Source organism: Protopterus annectens, chromosome 3.part1, assembly GCF_019279795.1.
Source record: "Protopterus annectens isolate FY-2018-M chromosome 3.part1, PAN1.0, whole genome shotgun sequence".
Classification (NCBI taxonomy): Eukaryota; Metazoa; Chordata; order Ceratodontiformes; family Protopteridae; genus Protopterus; species Protopterus annectens.
In genome coordinates this window covers 517,903,822-517,922,602 of record NC_056732.1, presented here as the reverse complement: position 1 = coordinate 517,922,602, position 18,781 = coordinate 517,903,822, and the positions used below count along the sequence as shown (strand labels likewise).

Genomic DNA, 18,781 nt, shown 5'->3' with positions numbered 1-18,781 from the left:
CTTGCCTGTGCCCCTCTTCTCGGAGGTGATGGAGCTAAAAACATTGCTACTATCATGACAAGCCCCATCTTGTAATTCAAACTGAACATTGTTTGTCATATTTGAACCCTCCTTTACAATTTCACTGTAGGATTTTATCACTTTATTCACTTTTTGGGTTACATGCTTAAGGTACGCTCTATTTTCATCATACTCTAACCTGTCCCTTTGAAGTTTCTTCTGTTTCCTTTCTTTGTTTTTTACTACCAGTTTATCATCTTTCTTAAACATATCTTCATATGACGTTTTTATAAGTGTAAAACAGAAGATCATTTTTAATATTAGTATTAATTGCTAAAATCTCTTGCTCTAAAAATTGCATTTTCCTATCATTGTTGGCTACAATCAGTCTCATAATCTCCACACTTGTACGATCAAACAGTTCAAATAATTCTCAGTGTAATATAGAGTTCTCAACTAGTCCCACTGGAAATTTCCAGCATCTTAAACCCCTTGGGACCCTTTTCAATTTGATACATTCTAATAAATATTGTCCATTTGTGGATTCCTATATTTAATTAAACAGTCTTCAAACTGCTTTATCTGGTCCATTAAGGAGCTCCTATTAATAATCAATGCAGTATTAAGTTTAAAATCTAGGTTTGCTAACCAGGAACCCAGATTAACGAAAGTACTTTGTTCCATAGGGTTTGGGTGGACCAATAAATCATGTGTTGAGCAGTGTGGAGGCTCTAAATCCATCATATCTTCCGTGAAATGCTCTGTTCCATTTATAATATCTGGGATGTATTAGTGAGCTGTTGAAGTAGAATCAAAAGGTCTCCCGGCATATGCAGCCATTAAAATCCAAAAAAACTATTAAAACACAATATTCCCGTAAAGTAAATTCAATTAAAACAATAAACCTGATGTATTCAAAGTTGTGGAGCTGGTACAGAGCCGTTAACACAAGGGACGTAGGTGCTGGGCAGTTTACAGTAAACTAATAACCTCCAAGCATTCTGCTGTAACCATGGCAACACTCAACAAAGAAGAAAAGCACTTCTGTCTCCCCTGAGCTTTTCAACTTAACCATTCAGATTTATATTTTCTTTCTACACACTAAAGTATATTCTCACAATGAGATTCATCTTGCATCACTTTTTTTAACCAAAATAAAGTAAAAACACAAACTGCAGCCTTCAAGCAGTCTGTAAGAAACTTTATTAATACAATCTAAGTGCTTTCATCCAGACATTATCGGACTTCATCAGAGATTAAAATACTACATTACCTCACCATATTTAAATACTAGAACATCATACTCTTAACAAATCAAACAGTTCAATCAATAAATCAGTCTAAAATCCTTAAACATTTAAAGTAAACTCTTTGCTGAAGCTTATGAAACAATGAATAAATAAGTCATTTTAAAGATATAGTATAAAAAAACATTCACTGAATAAGTACAGCCTAAAAATCTATTAAAATATATAATATCACCCCTTCCAAGATTTGCTCCATCTGTGGGGGAGCTCCTTGAGTAAACCTGTTTGCCTTTTCTCTGAATGGTCAGCTGGCATGATTCTGTTCCAGGACCTCATGCAAGAAGGAATCGAAGACAGAGATCTTGTCTTTTCCTTGGTCAGGAATATTACTGTGTGCTTCTCCACTGTTTCCACTAATATCCAGGGTACTTCTGAAGATTCATAAGGAATCCCCTGAGATTATTGTGGTGACATTCATCTGGCCTAGGCAGCCGTAGCTCTCCTTTCATTTGGAAATGGCCAAAGGCAATTACCACAAGCTTCCTCACTCACACAAGCAAATGGGTGTTTGATAAACCCCAGTATCAATCAGCTTCACTTGACTGCCTGGATGGTAGTGTCTTAATTCTTTTTAAGCACCCTGTTTACTGAGGATGTGCAGTAGGTAATAATGTAGGCAAGAAGTCTACTACTAAAAAATTATATATTATCAATTGAAAAAGGTTTTCTAATTCGTGGCTGCTAAAAAATCATATATTATCAAATGGAAAAGGTTTTCTAATTCGTGCCAACAGCATTACCAGAACCTATTTAGGGGTAATTGTTCACTGGTTTTACAATATTTGTGTAAGTTACAATCCTGTTCTTCTATCAGGTTCATTTATTGGCCATTTCAGCATGTCTTCCCATGGATCTTCCTCTTTTATTGCAGTTTCATGTCAAAATGTTTCTGAAAGGAGTTTTGCATAAGAGACCCCCAAGAATATTAGTGGCCCTCTTTGGGATCTTAAGTTTATGTTAGAGAAGCGAACACATGCTCCATTTGAACCAGTTAACCTGGCTGAGTTAAGGTTCTTAACATGAAAAACAGTTTTACTGATTTCCTTTACCTCTGCAAGGAGGGTATCTTGACTTGCAAGTGCTTATGGTGAGCCAACCCTATCTCATTTTCCACTGAGACAGGATTTCTTTGAGAACTAATCCTTCTTTTATGCTTAAAGTAGTATCAGAGTTTACTTTAAGCCACGCTATCCAATTGCTCATTTTCGTTCCTGAACCTAAAAATGAGGGAGAAAGGATATTCCTTACCTTGGGTGTCCTCAGACAACTTGGGTGCTATCATAATAGAACTAAATATTTTAGATCTTCAGATCAATTGTTCATCTCCTGTGAATATAAGAAGAAGGGATAACCTGTCTCAAAACAGACTATTTCCAAATGGTTGTCTGAGGCTATTACCTTTTGTTTTACCCACCATGACAAATCTATTCCGGGCAAGGTCAAGGACAACTCTACCAGGACCATGGCTTCATTTGTGGCTTTTTTGAAAGGACTAGATTCTAAAAGTATTCTAGAAGCTGCTACTTGGTCATTTGTACATACTTCTATGAAACACTATAAGCTTGATTCCTTGCCTAGGTTCAGATCACACTTTGTTAGGACCATTCTCCAGGTGCTCCAGGACTTTTCTTCTTCCACCTCTGAAATATAGTAAGCTAAGGTAATCTACCCGTATAGCTAAGGCTACTGCAGCAGTGATCAATATGATGAATGTAGTATAGCTGTGTAAGTAACCTTACCATAGCAATAGATGTTCAAATGAACATTGCTGCAGTAGCCACTTTCTCCTTCCACCCCCCTTGTTTTTTTGTATATTTTTGTCAGGGTGTGGGCATTTTTGTTTGTTCCTATCTTTGTCCGTTTAGGGCTCAGCCTTCCTCAATATTTTGTAGGAAAGCCCTGAAGGACTTGGCGCCCAAACTTGTCAGCTCAGCTCAAGCTGCCTGACAGTTTCTGTGTGTGTGTGTGTGTGTGTGTGTGTGTGTGTGTGTGTGTGTGTGTGTGTGTGTGTGTGTGTGTGTGTGTGTGTAAGATACCCTGAAGCTTTGGAAGCTGGCTGGCTGTTATATCCTTGGCAGGATATAACCTGTATAGCTAAGGCTACTGCAGTAGTGATCATTCAAACATCTACTGTTTTGATAAGATTACTTACACAACTGTACTATTTAAAACTAGACAAAATAATTGTAGTACAAATTTGTTAAACAAATGCACAAGATGCACTAGAGTAGCAAAGAAAACTGCCAAGTGTCTTTTTTTGCATTGGGGCAAGCACCCCTGCACCACCAATGTGGTGGAAGGCCCACATCCCACAGACTTATATATATATCAGCTCCATGGTTGCACCAACTTAAGGAAGGGAAAATCTCCCAAAACAATGGAATCACTACTGGCACACAGTTAGAAATCACACCAGCAATGATTTCTCATAGAAAACAATTGCAGGTCTATAACTGGCACTATTTCTTGACTCTAATCCTCACAAATTAACAAGAATGTGATTTCTGCTTTATTTTTTCTACCAGTTTTGATTCTACTCTTTGACTGTTCAACCAAATATATGGTACTTATATACTCAAGTATACCAATAGCTAGATAGGTAGGTGTAGATTGATGGATATGTTTATATGGCTTTCATGTTTATTTTTTAGATAACTACTGTTTAGGGCTGTTTTCTGCATTTTTTTTCATTTGGAATGTACTAATTAAGTTGTCTTTGAGATGTGGTATACTTCAGAAGGTGTGTATTGTTTTATTTATAGGACACATATTTTTTTCTATCTTAGTCTAATGATTTAGGTTTGTGGATATGTTATATAATGGTGGATTGTAGAGAACAGTGTTTATTTTATTCCATGAAGGACTTTGCCTGATGGGCCTACTACTGACACACAGGCAGCTTATTCTTTCAATGGTCATTGGCTCCAGGATGTCCCACATTGGATGAGAGTCCTACAGCCCATTCATTTCACCAGGTTGTCCAAGTCAACTCTCTGTTCCCTGGCAAGTGTCAGGTGATAGAGAGTAGTCAGGCTTACTAGGCCTAGAGGGCAGCTTTTTCTCCTTTAGGAGTACCCTCTTTCCCCTTTGATGGATCCACTGAGCCCCCATTGTATTCCTCGGAGAGGAAGCATGTCTCTGCGTGCTAGATTCCTTTCCATTTACTTATGCTAAGCATGATGTTTGCGCAGGCTTGGCTGGCTCAGTCTCCACTGGTAACACCCACCTTGTACACCTGCTAGGTTTCATTGTATACGCTGAGCAAAGTTGCCTGTCTCTCCCAGGATGGTTGTGCTGACAGTGACTGTTCATTCCCATCCTCCCTGTCCAGACACCCTAGCCGCTAATCAAACTTTGTTTTTATCATAGACAGAGCTTTATCCCTCTATGCCACAAAACTGGCTAGTACAGCACAGTGTTTTCAGATTACTGTCTATATTCCAATTAGGGCAGGGATTCAAAAACAGTGCAGTGTTTAACAAGAAATACACAGTGAGCAGAGGCATCCAGGTTGGGCTAATCCAGGGCCCCATGTAAAATGGTTTCACTACCCGAGAAAGCTGCACAGTTAGTATCACATGTAAATGACAGTATGATTACATTCAGATGAGAACCATTATGGTGATGAGACCATATGCAAACACAAGTGAGGATAAACAACATGTTGGAGGAATTCAGAAACATATAAAATTGCTTGATGAGTCTCACTGAGCAGCAAATTTGTACACCAGAACTTTGTTTTGAACAGAATGGTAGAGAGACAGAGAAAAAAAGATCATGTACTTCACTAGACACCTGCAACAACTGAAGAGACCACAAAAGTAACTCACAAAGAGGATCACTGGCCTTAAACACTTGTCCAATATGAACAGACTCAAAAAAAATCCAACTATTCTCTGTCTCATAACGCCTACTTAGAGGCGATCTCTGCTTGACTTACAAAGCCATGTCTGACCCAGATCTGTTAGAAATGCTATAGCTAACGAAATTCCAATCCCTCTGCACCACATGCTCCAGAGACCTCAACCTCATAACCACAATCAACAGAACAAACTGGTGGGACAGGTTCATAGCCCAGAGACTGCCCATGCTATGGAATAGACTTTCCGTACATGTCAAACAGAGCACCTCACTGGCCCTCTTCAAGAGAAATCTTGATGAGTGGATGGGAAATAGAAAATTTACCCTGAAGATCACTCCAGTATCTCTACTCGAAAGAGGCACTGGGAACTAAGGTTGGGTGGCACGATGCCAGGGTAATCCTATGGGCTATGGTTGTAAAGGCTCCAGGGCCATTAGCCTAGTACACACCTATGAACTTATGAACACAACTGTCTCACTGTATGTGTGTGGTACTATGTCCTCAACAGATACCATTGCCAACACTGGCACTATGCCGTCAGACTTTGTCAAAGATAGAAAGCCATCATTGTCACATTTTGATGTTGCACTGATATCAGGCATGACCTCTTTCCATAATGGGAGTTCTTTTGACCATTGTACCTATGAAAGCAGGTAGATATATATACCCACATGTAAACTTTTTAATAAGTGACAGTCACACACCCCAGTGTTTCAACAACATTACAAGAAACAGTCTATGCAGAGAATGTTGACAAACGTACCTTGTGATATATGCCATACTTGCATCCTGAATATGCTGATAGGTGAGATGTGGTGGTGTTTAACATACAGAAGCTCATAACAGTGGTGTGCCACAACATCATGTCAGTAATTTAAGAAAATACAAGCCTGGTGCATTCTTGACAGAGACAGGTGATGGAGAGACCAGCTTTGCCTTCAGATCCAGGAATCCCCCCGGTATCAATGTATTTTTATTGTTCCTAGAATGTGACACCAGGAACTCCTCCAAATCAATGAGGATTGTTTGTGATGGTCCCACCAGTGGCCATCTCCTACCATGCAATGGCCTGGCCTTTGTGTGGGTATATAGTATCATATCAGTGACCCTGCAGAGGATACGTTGTGCTGATCTGATGTGGAGATCTACAGCACTGACATCTGTAAGCATTTCCCACCACATGCACATTCCCAGAAGCCTTATCAGGCTTCTCAGTGTGAGAACCACTGTCCGTGCTCTTTGATAGCCAGCTGTAGAACCTCAGTCTTTGCCTAAGAAAATGTTTCAAATCACATATGCTGCTTCAGTGCCATTTATTTTCCTGTACAGGCTGATATACCCCTATATGTTCTACATTTGCAGGAGCACTCCAGCTGATAGTTGTTCTTTTCCTAGCAGTTTTCCTTTTGTGGCTGTAGCCTCGCTTCTTGGGACACGAAAACTATAAAGCTTTCGGTAGCCAAACTGCATCTACTATGGCTCTGCTCAAGCCACTGGCAGTTTAGCCACATGGAAAGTACTTTGAAAGCTGACTGGTGGTCATATTTACTGTTATGGTAAGTTTATTTACACAGCTGTACTTTCTAGACCATTACTGGATCCCTGTCTTCAGGCACTCTTTATAATTTATATTCCTTTTTGTCAGTTTGGAATTTGATCATTTTGTTCTGGGCTTATCTTCTTGTTTTTCTGTTCTTTCATCTTTCTGTATACGATTTTCTTACATTTGCTTAGTTATTTTATTAGTGGCCAGTGGATGTCCTTCTCATCTGTATAGTGCAAAGTACTTTTATTGGTCCCTTGGATATTTGCATGTACAACTTTTGGCATAGACATGAAAGACTTGCATTGCATTCAGTTTTTGGCCAAATCATTGTTTTAATAATGGCTAATTCCATAACACAGAATGATCATGTGAACCAAGGGCTGAATAAATGAGCCTAGTAATATTACTGGCAGCAGAAAATATCCTATCGGGAAATGGTTTATTATTATTATGCTTGTTCAGAAGACCTCTACTCTAATTGTGGACTTCTAATAATGCAGGAATGACTGAGGTCCTGCAGTATTAAACTGGTGTGATAATTACACTAGGCAGCAAGGGGGGAAAAAACTACTACTACTACTAATAATAATGCATTACACTGTGGTTAACGTATGATCTGGCGTGTTATATCACAGTTGTATAGATAATAAAGTAGTCTGAAAAGTTCTTGCTTAGTTTAAGGCATTAATAATCTGGCCTAGGATATATCCATTTGCATGCTTATTTTGCTGTTATTTAACATAATGATATTCAAGATGGTAAGGGACTGAGGTTGTTTGTGTGGCAACAAATATATAGATTATAGTCATGACTGAAAACCAAGTCAGGGAAACTACATTTTATTAATCTGTTTTTGGTGTGATGTAGGTGGCACAGTTTCTATGTCAGCAAATGTGCCACATACATCATAACATAAATATTTACACTGAGACTATTATAGGATGCTAGTATTCCCATATGGGAATAGCAACTTTTTTTTACATCAGTTGCATTACTTACATGCTCTGATAACTCAGTAAGATTAATTGAACAGGATCTCTGTGTAAAAAGATATATTGGGCTGGATCCACAGTAGCTAAATAAACCCTGCATTTCTGTTGTACAGAAATTAAACATCTTCCAAAACATTTCACCAAATGCTAGTAAAGTCATTAGGATGACAGTGTTTCAGTAATTATTTTGAACCATGTTTTTGTATATGGATTACTCAAATAGTGGACCACTGTGGTAGCTAACCCAATGGCAATAGTAGGAAAGATTTTGTTTTATTTATTCAGATTTCCAGGTAAACAACTTGATGCATGCTACATAATATTTTTACCTTACAGAAGGTTTCCAAATATCATTTTCTTAGTTATAGTTGAGAGAGGCATGTCATAACTAAGTTTCAGAATATATCACAAATACTGCCAGTGTAGCTTGTATAATAAAAGTCTGGTTAAACATTTTAACAAGATATTTGGGATTATGTTTCATAGTATCTTCTGTTTGAACAGACCTATTTTGTGCATGTAATTTAATATAACTATTAAACGTAAAATGTGTTTTGTATATTCATTTTTTGCACTAGGGACAATTCTTTGAGATGTACATTTTGATAAGACAGCGGTCTTTCTTATTGTACATGAAATTGTTCTTAGTTTAGTTTTACTTCCTTATTTTGGCAAACTAAATTGTTCTTAGTTTAGTTTTATTTCCTGATTTTGGCAAATAGTTTGAAGATGTATATGACTCTGTGTAAGAATTTAGGTAGGCAATTTATTATCTTATTTTGGAGTTCTTGAAGAACAGAAGCTATTTTAATGCAGTTCGATGATTGGGATTTAATTTATGACATAAAAGTTTGCATAAGAAAGACTTAGATTTTCCATTAATAGTTAAGCCTCTGACTGATTATCTAGAAGGTAATTAATATAGGAATAACCCACGCCTGGGTGTGGGTAATGCTGGATTTACCCACGGTTGGTGTGGTTTGCTCACGAGGGCGAAGCCCGAGTGACCAAACAAAGCCAACTGTGGGTAAATCCAGCATTACCCACACCCAGAAGTGGGTTATTGCTATTATACAAAGACATTATTTAAGACAAAAATAATTAATTTTCTTAAATAATGGCATTGTGTAATGCCTCCTTGCTGCCCTTCCGCAGCTGTCTGGTATTCTGAGGCAGTTCTGATGTACTGCGCATGCGTATGCCTACGCAGTACATCAGAGCTGTGGGCAAAAGCAACGGAGAAAGCAAGATCTCCGTTGCTTTTTACAAACAGTTTTGCTATGTTAAATGGGTTTAACATAGCGAGACAGCTTTAAAAAAAGCAACGGAGCCGTTGCTTTTTAAAGCTGTCTCCATGTTAATCCCATTTAACATAGCGAAACAGTTTGTAAAAAGCAACGGAGAAAGCAAGATCTCCGTTGCTTTTTACAAACTGTCTCACTATGTTAAATAAGTTTAACATAGCGAGACAGCATTAAAAAAAGCAACGGAGAATGTCCGTTGCTTTTTTTAATGCTGTCTCGCTATGTTAAACGAGTTTAACATAGCGAGACAGTGTGAAGCAATGGAGATCTTGCATTCTCCATTGCTGTAAAAAAAAAGAGTTATAGTAATGGAAAAAGTCCGGGCGACCGGACCTTTTTCCATTACTATAACTCTGATTTACAACATGTACGCTAGGGTTACCACCTGTCCCACTTTGCGAGGGACAGTCCCTCTTTGGGCAGTTGTGTCCTGCAAAAAATGTGAGAAAATGGCAAATGTCCTGAGATTTTAGGACAAAATTATTTTCTATATTTTATGTCATAGTTGCATAAAACAGTTATTCTGTATCTGAAACACGTAAATGTTATAAGAAACAGAATAAGGAACTAAAATGCTACAAGAATAGACTTTTATTCAGGCAAAAAACTGAAGTTATGTCCTTTGTACTGGCCGTGGGTATGTTTTGCCCTGCAAAATCTAATGTTTGTAGCACAAATGTCCCACCTTGGGCATTTGGAAAGGTGGCAACCCTAATGCACGCTGACCAATCAGCATGCACATTTTTTGAATATTAATGGGGGGTCGTTGTATAATGAGGAATAATCAGTGCCCAGATAATTATTAAATTTAATGGTAGTTCTTTGTATAATTACATTGTTAATGTAAAACATTAAAGAAGAATGATCAGACTTCTCTAGTGGAGCATGTATTGTGAGTCTACTAAAAAGTTGATTTACATTATAAGTTACTAAATTAAAACCATTATTATCATTGTAGGTAACACTGCGGTGGTGGTGCTGCGGTAGCATTGTCGCCTCATAGCAAGACGTCCCGTTCAATTCTCAGCTAGAGCGTCTTCTGTGTGGAGGCATACGTGAATGGGGCATGCCTTCGTTGAAGGTTGTGCGTTAGGGCTGGTAACCTGGTACGTAAAAATCCACTACCAATCATTAGCGGTCCGGAGTTCCATTGTGGCGACCCCTAACCGGGAAAAGCCGAAAGACACAAATTATCATTGTAGGTAACTGGTGTTGCACAACATTTTTTATTCAAAAATATTTAAGAAATCTTTCTTCAAAGGGGAAATGCTCATAGAGTTTAGTTCATTCTATAAGAGGATAGTTATACTTTCCACATAATATGGTAGGCAGACTTGTTTTTCAGTTGGCATTACTTGTAGATTAACGCCCTGCTGGGGAACATTTGTTCTGCAATCAGCATACTAATCTACAGGTCACCCATTCTCTAATCTGCATCAATGGACACTAGAATGTTGCTACTTTTGACACATACTCAGAATTTACCACAAATACAGACTCAAAATCTGTTAGAAGACAACTTTTGGGAGCTTTCCATGCTATCTGATCATCTTCTGCCAAAGGATCAAAATCGCCTATTCTCAGTACCAGGCATGTCTTTATACCTCTGAAATATACCAGCATAAATTAGCGACCAAAGTAAAGACAAAGCAACATTTTAGCCAAATCCATAGTGCATAGGACTAAAGACCTTAGTGAATATGATTGTCTAGCAATCCAGGCACTGAAGGAGATGGCTGGTGAGGGTGAAGGTGAGCTGCCTGCCCTACACCCCTATTGATTCCTCTTGAACCAGTTAGATTTCACCAAGTGTCACGGAGCTGAGTTGTGAGCATGAAACTGTGAAATAGTGCTGTGTTTAGTAGTTATAGGTGCTGCATGCAGGTAACTACACACACACACACACACACACACACACACACACACACACATCAAGATCCTGATGCTGAATTCCTTACCTCAGTGTCATACAAGGGAAGATGTGACAGGAGAGACTCAGGCTGAATAAGAAAAAATGTTCCCACCAAAACAACAAGAATGCTGCAACACCACTGTGCTAACCTGTATTCTCTTTTTTTGCCAGCTTTACAGAGGTTTTTGTTCCTGGTTCCAGCTTCCCCATAAGGATGGTTTAAGTCTTGGATGGTAAAGCTAAGCACATTGGCTTGGAGGGAGATAGGATCCCGAATGGGTGCATGCTCATGATTAGACTGGTGTGTGTGTATGTCAAAACAAGAAAGTCTCAGTATGAGATTGGTCATATTGCATTTGGTAAGCATAACTGCTTGAGGTGGCAGTTGCTCCTGAGCTGCCAGTGACTGCAAGAAGCAATTCCTTACTTCTTAAAGTGTACAGCATTCTGCATTATTTAAGCTTGCATGTTTATGGAGAAACACTGAGACAGTTTGTGTTTTAATGCATTGGTGATCATTTTTTGTCTAAGGTGTGGTGACCTCATAGTGAGACTAATAAAGAGAGTATGCGGTCAGTGAGCACCACAGAATGAGGGATGCAGTGTCTGACTTGCCTGCAAAAAACATATCTGTATAGATATATAAATATATTTTTTAATTTTATATTTTTGACATTTGCATGACACCTGTGCAGCTATGATGATGTGTCTTGAGCATTTGTGTACGCAAGCTGTCAAGATTTTAATTATGTTTTGAGGCATGTAGCCTAAAGCAGTCACTGCAACACCATAAAAAAATCCAAATCACTTTTTCAGACAATCCATTACCTCCTGTTACTGAAACTGTGCTATGCAGTATGTCAACACCCTATAACAGACATTAATTCCACTGTTGTTTTCATTCCACTTGTCCCATGCTGTACAAGAGCTAGCTGTAGCAATTTAACATTTATGGTATCACATATGCCACTTTTTAGTGGATAAGTAACCACTGCCTGCTACCTTCACTTTTCCCACTGAACTAGCAAATGACTATCAGACAGTGTGCCGAAAACAATACCAGAATGTCCTACTCTAGTGAAATCCATGTGTATTATGCTTCTCTCAGGAGATATAGAAATAAATCATGCACCCCAGGATGCACCGCTGTCAAATTCAGACAGCAGACATTAAATTTGACTGTGTAAATGTAGCTAGTATTAACTACAAGAACGATCCAGACAAGCTAGAGTCTTCTGTGCAATACCTTAAATGTCCTGTAGTAGAAGCCCATAGTAAATGTGTAAATGACCATTTAAGACATACCAGTGTTCTAGCTATGTGACTTCTGAATGTTCATGACTTTTAACTTTTTTATGCCTTTAGCAGGGTATTCAGTGCAATAAAATCAACCATTACTAACTATAGACATGTCATATTTCAGCCTCTTTCTGACCTCATCAGTGCAGCATAAGTAGATTGCTTGGCTATATTTTAGAAATGCAGAACTTAAAATAAAGACTGGTGTCTAAATATTACGATGCCTAAAACATATCCAAACCAAAGGGTAAAAAAGTAACGCACACGCACACACACCATTCAGTAAAAGAGAGATAAATAAATAAATACACATGGGCAGTTAGCACAATGGTTAGGGTATTTACCTCATAAACAAAATGGTCATGATTTGATTCTCACCAAGGGAAATTGAGTAGGCTCAAAAATTCCCCCCACCCCAAGGAAAGGGAATGGAGGACTGCTACAGTCAGTTTGGATGAGAGATGACAGTTATTAATTTTATAGATGTTTTGGCAAATAACTGAATAAAGATGATTGTTAATTTTTGTATATGAATTGCCACTCTTTGTTATAAGATTTAACCAGGTGATATATTACAGAATTAATTATTGTGATGTTACAGGCTATTCGTTATTATGAAGCAGCATTGAAGCTTGGAGGACAAGAATTTCTGTGTTTTGATCTGGCAGAGCTCTTACTGAAACTCAAGCAGTATGATAAGGCAGAGACACTTATGGCACAGGTCTTAGACCATGATTCAGGTATGAAATTCCCAATTAAAAGATACCAGGAATTTGTACATAACTATCTAAAGTTACAAAACAAGATGACTTTATTGCATGTGGTTTGGCGTTATCTTCCGAGGTCCAGAATTATATATGTGAGATTGTCCCCAGAATATCAAGAAAGATAAGTAAGGCTAAAGTGTGAAATTAACAGCAAGATAATAGACTGTTACAGAATTGTGACTTTCAGATTTGCCCACAAAGTGCCAACAGAGTTGTAAAGGCTGCACATGAAATTTTATGGATCATTATTTCTGATAAATGTTCTTTAAGTTCATCATCACTCATTATTTTTTTCCTTAATGTTATTTTCGGCAGTTTGCATGGTCTTGTAGCTTTTGTTTCACTGAATCATAGACTCATAGATATTACAAGGCCACTAAGTATTATGACCATTCATGCCTTGCCAGTGCCCTCCCTTATGCTGCACCTCCTTTCCCCAGGAGCATCATACCAGTCAATCAGAGAATGAATTAGTAGCTACCCATCCAGCCGTCTAGGTTACTTTTAAAAGAAGATAGCCAATTGTGTTGCTTAACATGCATGGGTGGTTTATTCCAGAGATTTTGAAATCACTTGGTTATAAACATGTGATGAAGATGTAGGTCCCTGCTTCTAGTACTGGCAGAAACATTGGACTTGCAGAGATACAGGAAGTCCAGGACAAGATGTCTAATGGCACAGTAAGTGAGATACAGAGCTCCCCTCAAAAGTCTGAGTAAAAGGGAAGGCTTACTAGGTTTCGGACATGACCAGTTTGTGTAAGGAATGTACTTTCATGAGATTTGCAAAGTATTTTATTGGTGTGGGTCTGCAATACAGTACTATTTTTTATGAAATTCTTTTCTGAAAAACAGTGTAATGTTTAAGACATTACCAGCAAGTATTAAATGTAGTAAAAGCAGCTTTGAGCATGATGTAAGATGCATTGTTACAATTACTCATTCAGTATGAAAAGAGAGAGAAACTGATGGCATGGGTATTGGACCATGATTCAGTTGTCAAATTCCCAGGTTAAAAAACACTGGGTATTTTCATATAATGACCTAATATTAGTAGTTTAGTTACTAAGTCCATGTCATATATAGACTCAAACAAAAATGTACTATCGTTGTATATAAATTACTTTCAGCATTCTTTTTTCTTCTGAGCATATTTTACAAACTGTATGTCAGGGTATATCATACTTGGGTGTATAGCTAATGAATCTTTGTGAAATCTTAATGACACTGAAAATGTGTTTACGGTAACTTGTCCACTCATTGTATGCTATCTTTTCTCTGGTTATCCAGTAATTAGCGATATAGTATCTGATGTTGTTGACTCTGGGTGAGGAGGGATCTGTGATGCCAATGGATTTGCAGTCAGCTTTTGAGTCTATGGAGAGAATGATAGCCACTTCTCTGAAGCCTCTGAAAGGTCTTTTACCAAAATCAGCATGAACCCCTGGCAGCCACTTACTGGTCCTTAAGCTTGTTCATCATGAGTCTGTAGGACACTATAAAATGGAAAGCCTTAAGGAACCAATACCAGTTCAATCCAAGTCCTCTATTGACTGGGATCAGACACCCTCAGAGATCCCCAGGAAAAAGATGTACAAAAGGAGGAACATAGCACTATGGAATTCTTGACATCAGATACTGACTCAGATGAATGAGAGGCTCCACAAAATCCTCTCCTAAAAGTACCACCTTTGTGAGATATTTGAATTGATGAGACAACAGAAATCTTGACCTAATTACCAACTTTTTCTCTGAGGGCATTTAATCATGTGATACACATGAACCACTTGCAAAGAGATTTAGTGGGGCAGAATATAGATTGTTTGTGGACTCCATCCACTGCTGAGCCAAGGACACAAGTTGAGACCACCATGGGTACTATATTACGTGCTACAAATTTCTTCATACAACTGCTACACAGTACAACTGATGAAGCAGCTAGAGTAAAGGACACAGACATCACTCTAAAATATCATGCCTATTTTCAACTTTCTAACTTTGCAGACAATTTTAAGGTGTGATTCACCAGGTCCCTTTGATGGACCCATCCCGTTTGGACCTGCAGTGTAAGATATGTTAGCAGGTTGTGAGCAAGAGTGTTAGAACTTGTCTGCCATATGTGTCAGATTTGAGATCTAGTCAGTGTCCTTTAACAGAAATCATAAAGGATCCAATTCTTTATGGTTTATAAAAACCCAGAGTTAAGCCTTTGACTCCTCCTAAGACAGGAAAAGCCATGACAGAGGTGGTCTCTTCAGTGGACAATGAACACTAACCAAGAGGTCATGGAGCTCTGCAAAACTAGTTGCTTACAGAGTTCTTTTCTGGTAAACAAACCCAATGTCCCTGAAGGCTACCCAACCATCCACTTTTGAAGGCATTCAGGAGCAGTTTATCTCTTCACTCAGCTGTATGGATGGCCATCATGCAGGCATTTAAGATAAATAAGATCCGGAGGCTATAACATACCCTTGTCCTACCTTAGTTCCCTGCTTCCAGATGTTCTACCCTACCAACTCAAAGCATCACAGAAAGATGGTCTTGCTCTCTTAGAAAAAAGAGACATCTGAGAGGTCCCACCAGACCAGTAAGGGTCTGGAATCTATTCTAGATTCTTTTTAGATCCAAAGAAAAACAAGGACCTTCGCCAATTCTGGATCTCAGTGGCCTAAACTTGTGTGTCAAAAAGAGCCATTCAAAATGGTCATGGTACACTTGGTTTTGCTATGCATGAAGATGTGTTCAGTAGATCTCAGGGATGCCTACCTTCACTTAAAGATTGCCAAGCCATCCAGAAAGTTTCTGTGTTTCCACCTGAGGGTCATTCACTCCCTGTGTGTTCAATAAATGCATGGCGGTAGTCTCAACCCATCTAAGACTCAAAGAAATTCAAGCCTTCTCATTCTTACTTGATTGACAGAGAGTCCCTATTAAGAGCCAGAAATTACTTATTATAGCTCTGCCTATCCTTGGGCATTTCTGTAAACTATGAAAAATCATTTCTTCAGACAAGTCAAGTCATTACATTTGTTGCCTGCCATCTGTGAAGAAAAACTTGCATGATCAGTCTTTCTGACAACTTGATTCAATCCCTCAGAACTTCTTCTTAGAGACTTTTACAAAAACATACTCCACCAGCCTCACTGGAGAGTCCTAGGATTGATGGCATCTACCTAAGTCTTGATTACTCATACAATTTTTTACAAGACAATGTTTCAATGGATGCTTAGCATTCAGTGTTCTCTACTTTCATATCACCCTTATGTACCTTTACACATAACCCAGCTTTGCAGACTTCATCTCAGATAATTGTAAATGTCTCCAGCAGTATCTATGGGATGACCTTTTGTGCTTCCACCTCAATCAGCAATAGTTACAATGGATGTCTCCTGTCTGGGTTTGGGGCATTTCAAGGGGAGAATGATCCAATGAACATGAAGTCAGATAGAGGCCAGTCTACACATCTATACCCTAGAGATGAGGCAGTTCTTCTCATGTTTTTTCAGAACCTCCTTTCTCCTAGAGTGATTGCTGTTCAGTGGAAAATATGTCTTTAGTGTGGTATGTAAATGAGCAAGGAGAAAACAAATCCTGCCACCTTTGCAGACAGCCTATTTGACTGTGGCACTGGGCAATTGCTTTGGAAGCATAGCATATTCCAGCAAAAGCCAACTGTCTAGTGGACTAGTTCAGAGGGCATATCCTTATGTCTCAAGAGTGGGCTCTCAGTCATTCAGTAACTCAGCAAATATTAAGCTGCTGGGACCAGCCTTTCTGTATCCTTTTTGCACCCCCATCCAACATCAAGTGCAGCCACTACTTTGCCCTGATCCCTCTCAAGGGACAAGTCATCAAAGAATGCTCTGGTGTGTTAGTTGCCCCAGAAACTTCTATATGTCTTCCCTCCCATTCCCCCTAATTTCCAGATTTCTTCAGATAGCCTCACCATGCGAAGCTACAGTAATATCTGTTTCCCAACTCTGGCCCAAGTAAATCTGTTTCTCCTCACTCAGCCAACATGGCTTCTACATCCTTAACTGGATCTTCTCTCTCTCTCATCTGGGCAGCCTCACGTGGTCTTACAGAAGCTCATATTAACTGCTTGGTTTCAGTTCTGGAGATGGCCACTCATTCTTCATTTCGTTATCTGAAGCCAGTCTAAGTTTTGTCAGCATTGCAAAAACAATCCATTTGTAAACTTTACAACAGTAAATGGAAGTGATTTTCCATATAGGCTACAGGACAAGGGTTAGACCCATTTTCTGTTCCCATTCCAGAAATTTTATGGTTGCTCTAAAATCTGTTTGAGTCTGGCTTTAACTATTGTGCGATTAAAGTAAAAGTGGCACCCTTTCTAATTTTCACAATGGTTTATGGAACCATTCTCTAGCCTTAGATAAGTTCTTCAAGGCATTTTCTGAAAGGAATTTTCCTTTTATGTCCCCCAGTAAAAGACCTTACCCCATGACCTCACATTTGACTGGTGAATCTTAACTACAACCCTCTTAGAGCCAGCCTCTTCCAAAGATTTGAAATTTCTGGTCTATATTAGATCATTGAAAATCCAGTTCAGCATACAGCATTTTCAGTGCACTTACATCAAACATGCTGTTCGTCGAACTGTTCATACTGAGATTGCGGTACATTGAAGATCAGAAAATTTGCCTTTTCCTCACTGTAGTGCAATCTCAGAGCTGGTGTATATATAATTAGTGGGGGTGTGGGGGGGCTAGTGGAATTAGATGAACGGCATTTCCAATGAAATGCCATTTGTTCAAGTGGGTTTTCACTGATTTAATATAGACCCAAAATTTCTATGTTGGAAAACTTTGTTTTTGGTTGCCATCACATCCACCAGGAGATTTCAGAATTGCACATTTTGTATTTAACTCCAGCATACTTAATCTTTCAGGGTTTCTCTAAGGACCAGTCCATCCTTTAGTCCATAAGTTGTACCAGAGTGAGTAACCTGTCAGGCACTCTGTTTACCTGTATTTTCCCTAATCACTCTAACAAGGGATAGTTTCTTCTTCAGACCCTGGATGTCCATAGGCAACTCAGATTTTGCCTCCATAGAACTAGAAAAATGAGAAATGATACTCAGTTATTCATAGCTTTTGCCCCAAACAAGATGAGCAGAAAAGTTTCCAAATACTATTTTCTAGCTGGCTTTCTGACTGTATTTCTTTTGCATATACTTCCATAAATAAATGTTTATCAACTAAATCAAGAGTTCACTTCACTAGATCTGTTCAAAAACTCTATTCTGGATGACGTTTGTAATGCAACAACTTGGTCTACATTGCATACCTTTGCTAAACATTATAAATTGGATATAATATCCAGATCTAGAGATTCCTTTGGACCTACTCAGCATTCTCACTGTTGCAGTAGCCTTTGGCTACTTGGGTTATATCCTGCCCACGATACAACTACTGGCCAGTCATTACAAAGCTCTTGGCTTCTTTCCACAACTACACTCTGTGTATTGGCTAGTACCTTGGAGGGAAATCAACAGCCAGAGTGTAGACAACTTCAACAATTTCTTGCCCAAACAGAGAGAAAGCTTACTTGTCCCAAAATGCCAAAAAGCTATAAGCATATATTTTTTTATCCCAACAGTTAACAATATACAGAAAAAGAGGAATAGATGGAGGGTGAATATGGCTACTGCAGCAGTGAGGAATTCTGACATCTACTGTTATGATAAGTACAACTTGCAGAACTGTATTATGGTCATCATTCTCACTGCTACATTAGCTTTTGGCTATTTGGTTTGATTACCAAAGCTTA

At 38.7% G+C, this 18,781-nt stretch overlaps 1 protein-coding gene across 1 annotated transcript in view; it reads left to right on the top strand.

Moving 5' to 3' along the window:
* The window catches only part of LOC122798197 (tetratricopeptide repeat protein 21B-like), a 1,733,894-nt gene that overhangs the window by 1,264,169 nt on the left and 450,944 nt on the right, over nt 1-18,781 (top strand). Inside the window, exon 18 of the mRNA XM_044066946.1 lies at nt 12,824-12,962. Within this exon, the coding sequence (XP_043922881.1) occupies nt 12,824-12,962 (139 nt within the window). The remainder of the gene's footprint in view (nt 1-12,823; nt 12,963-18,781) is intronic.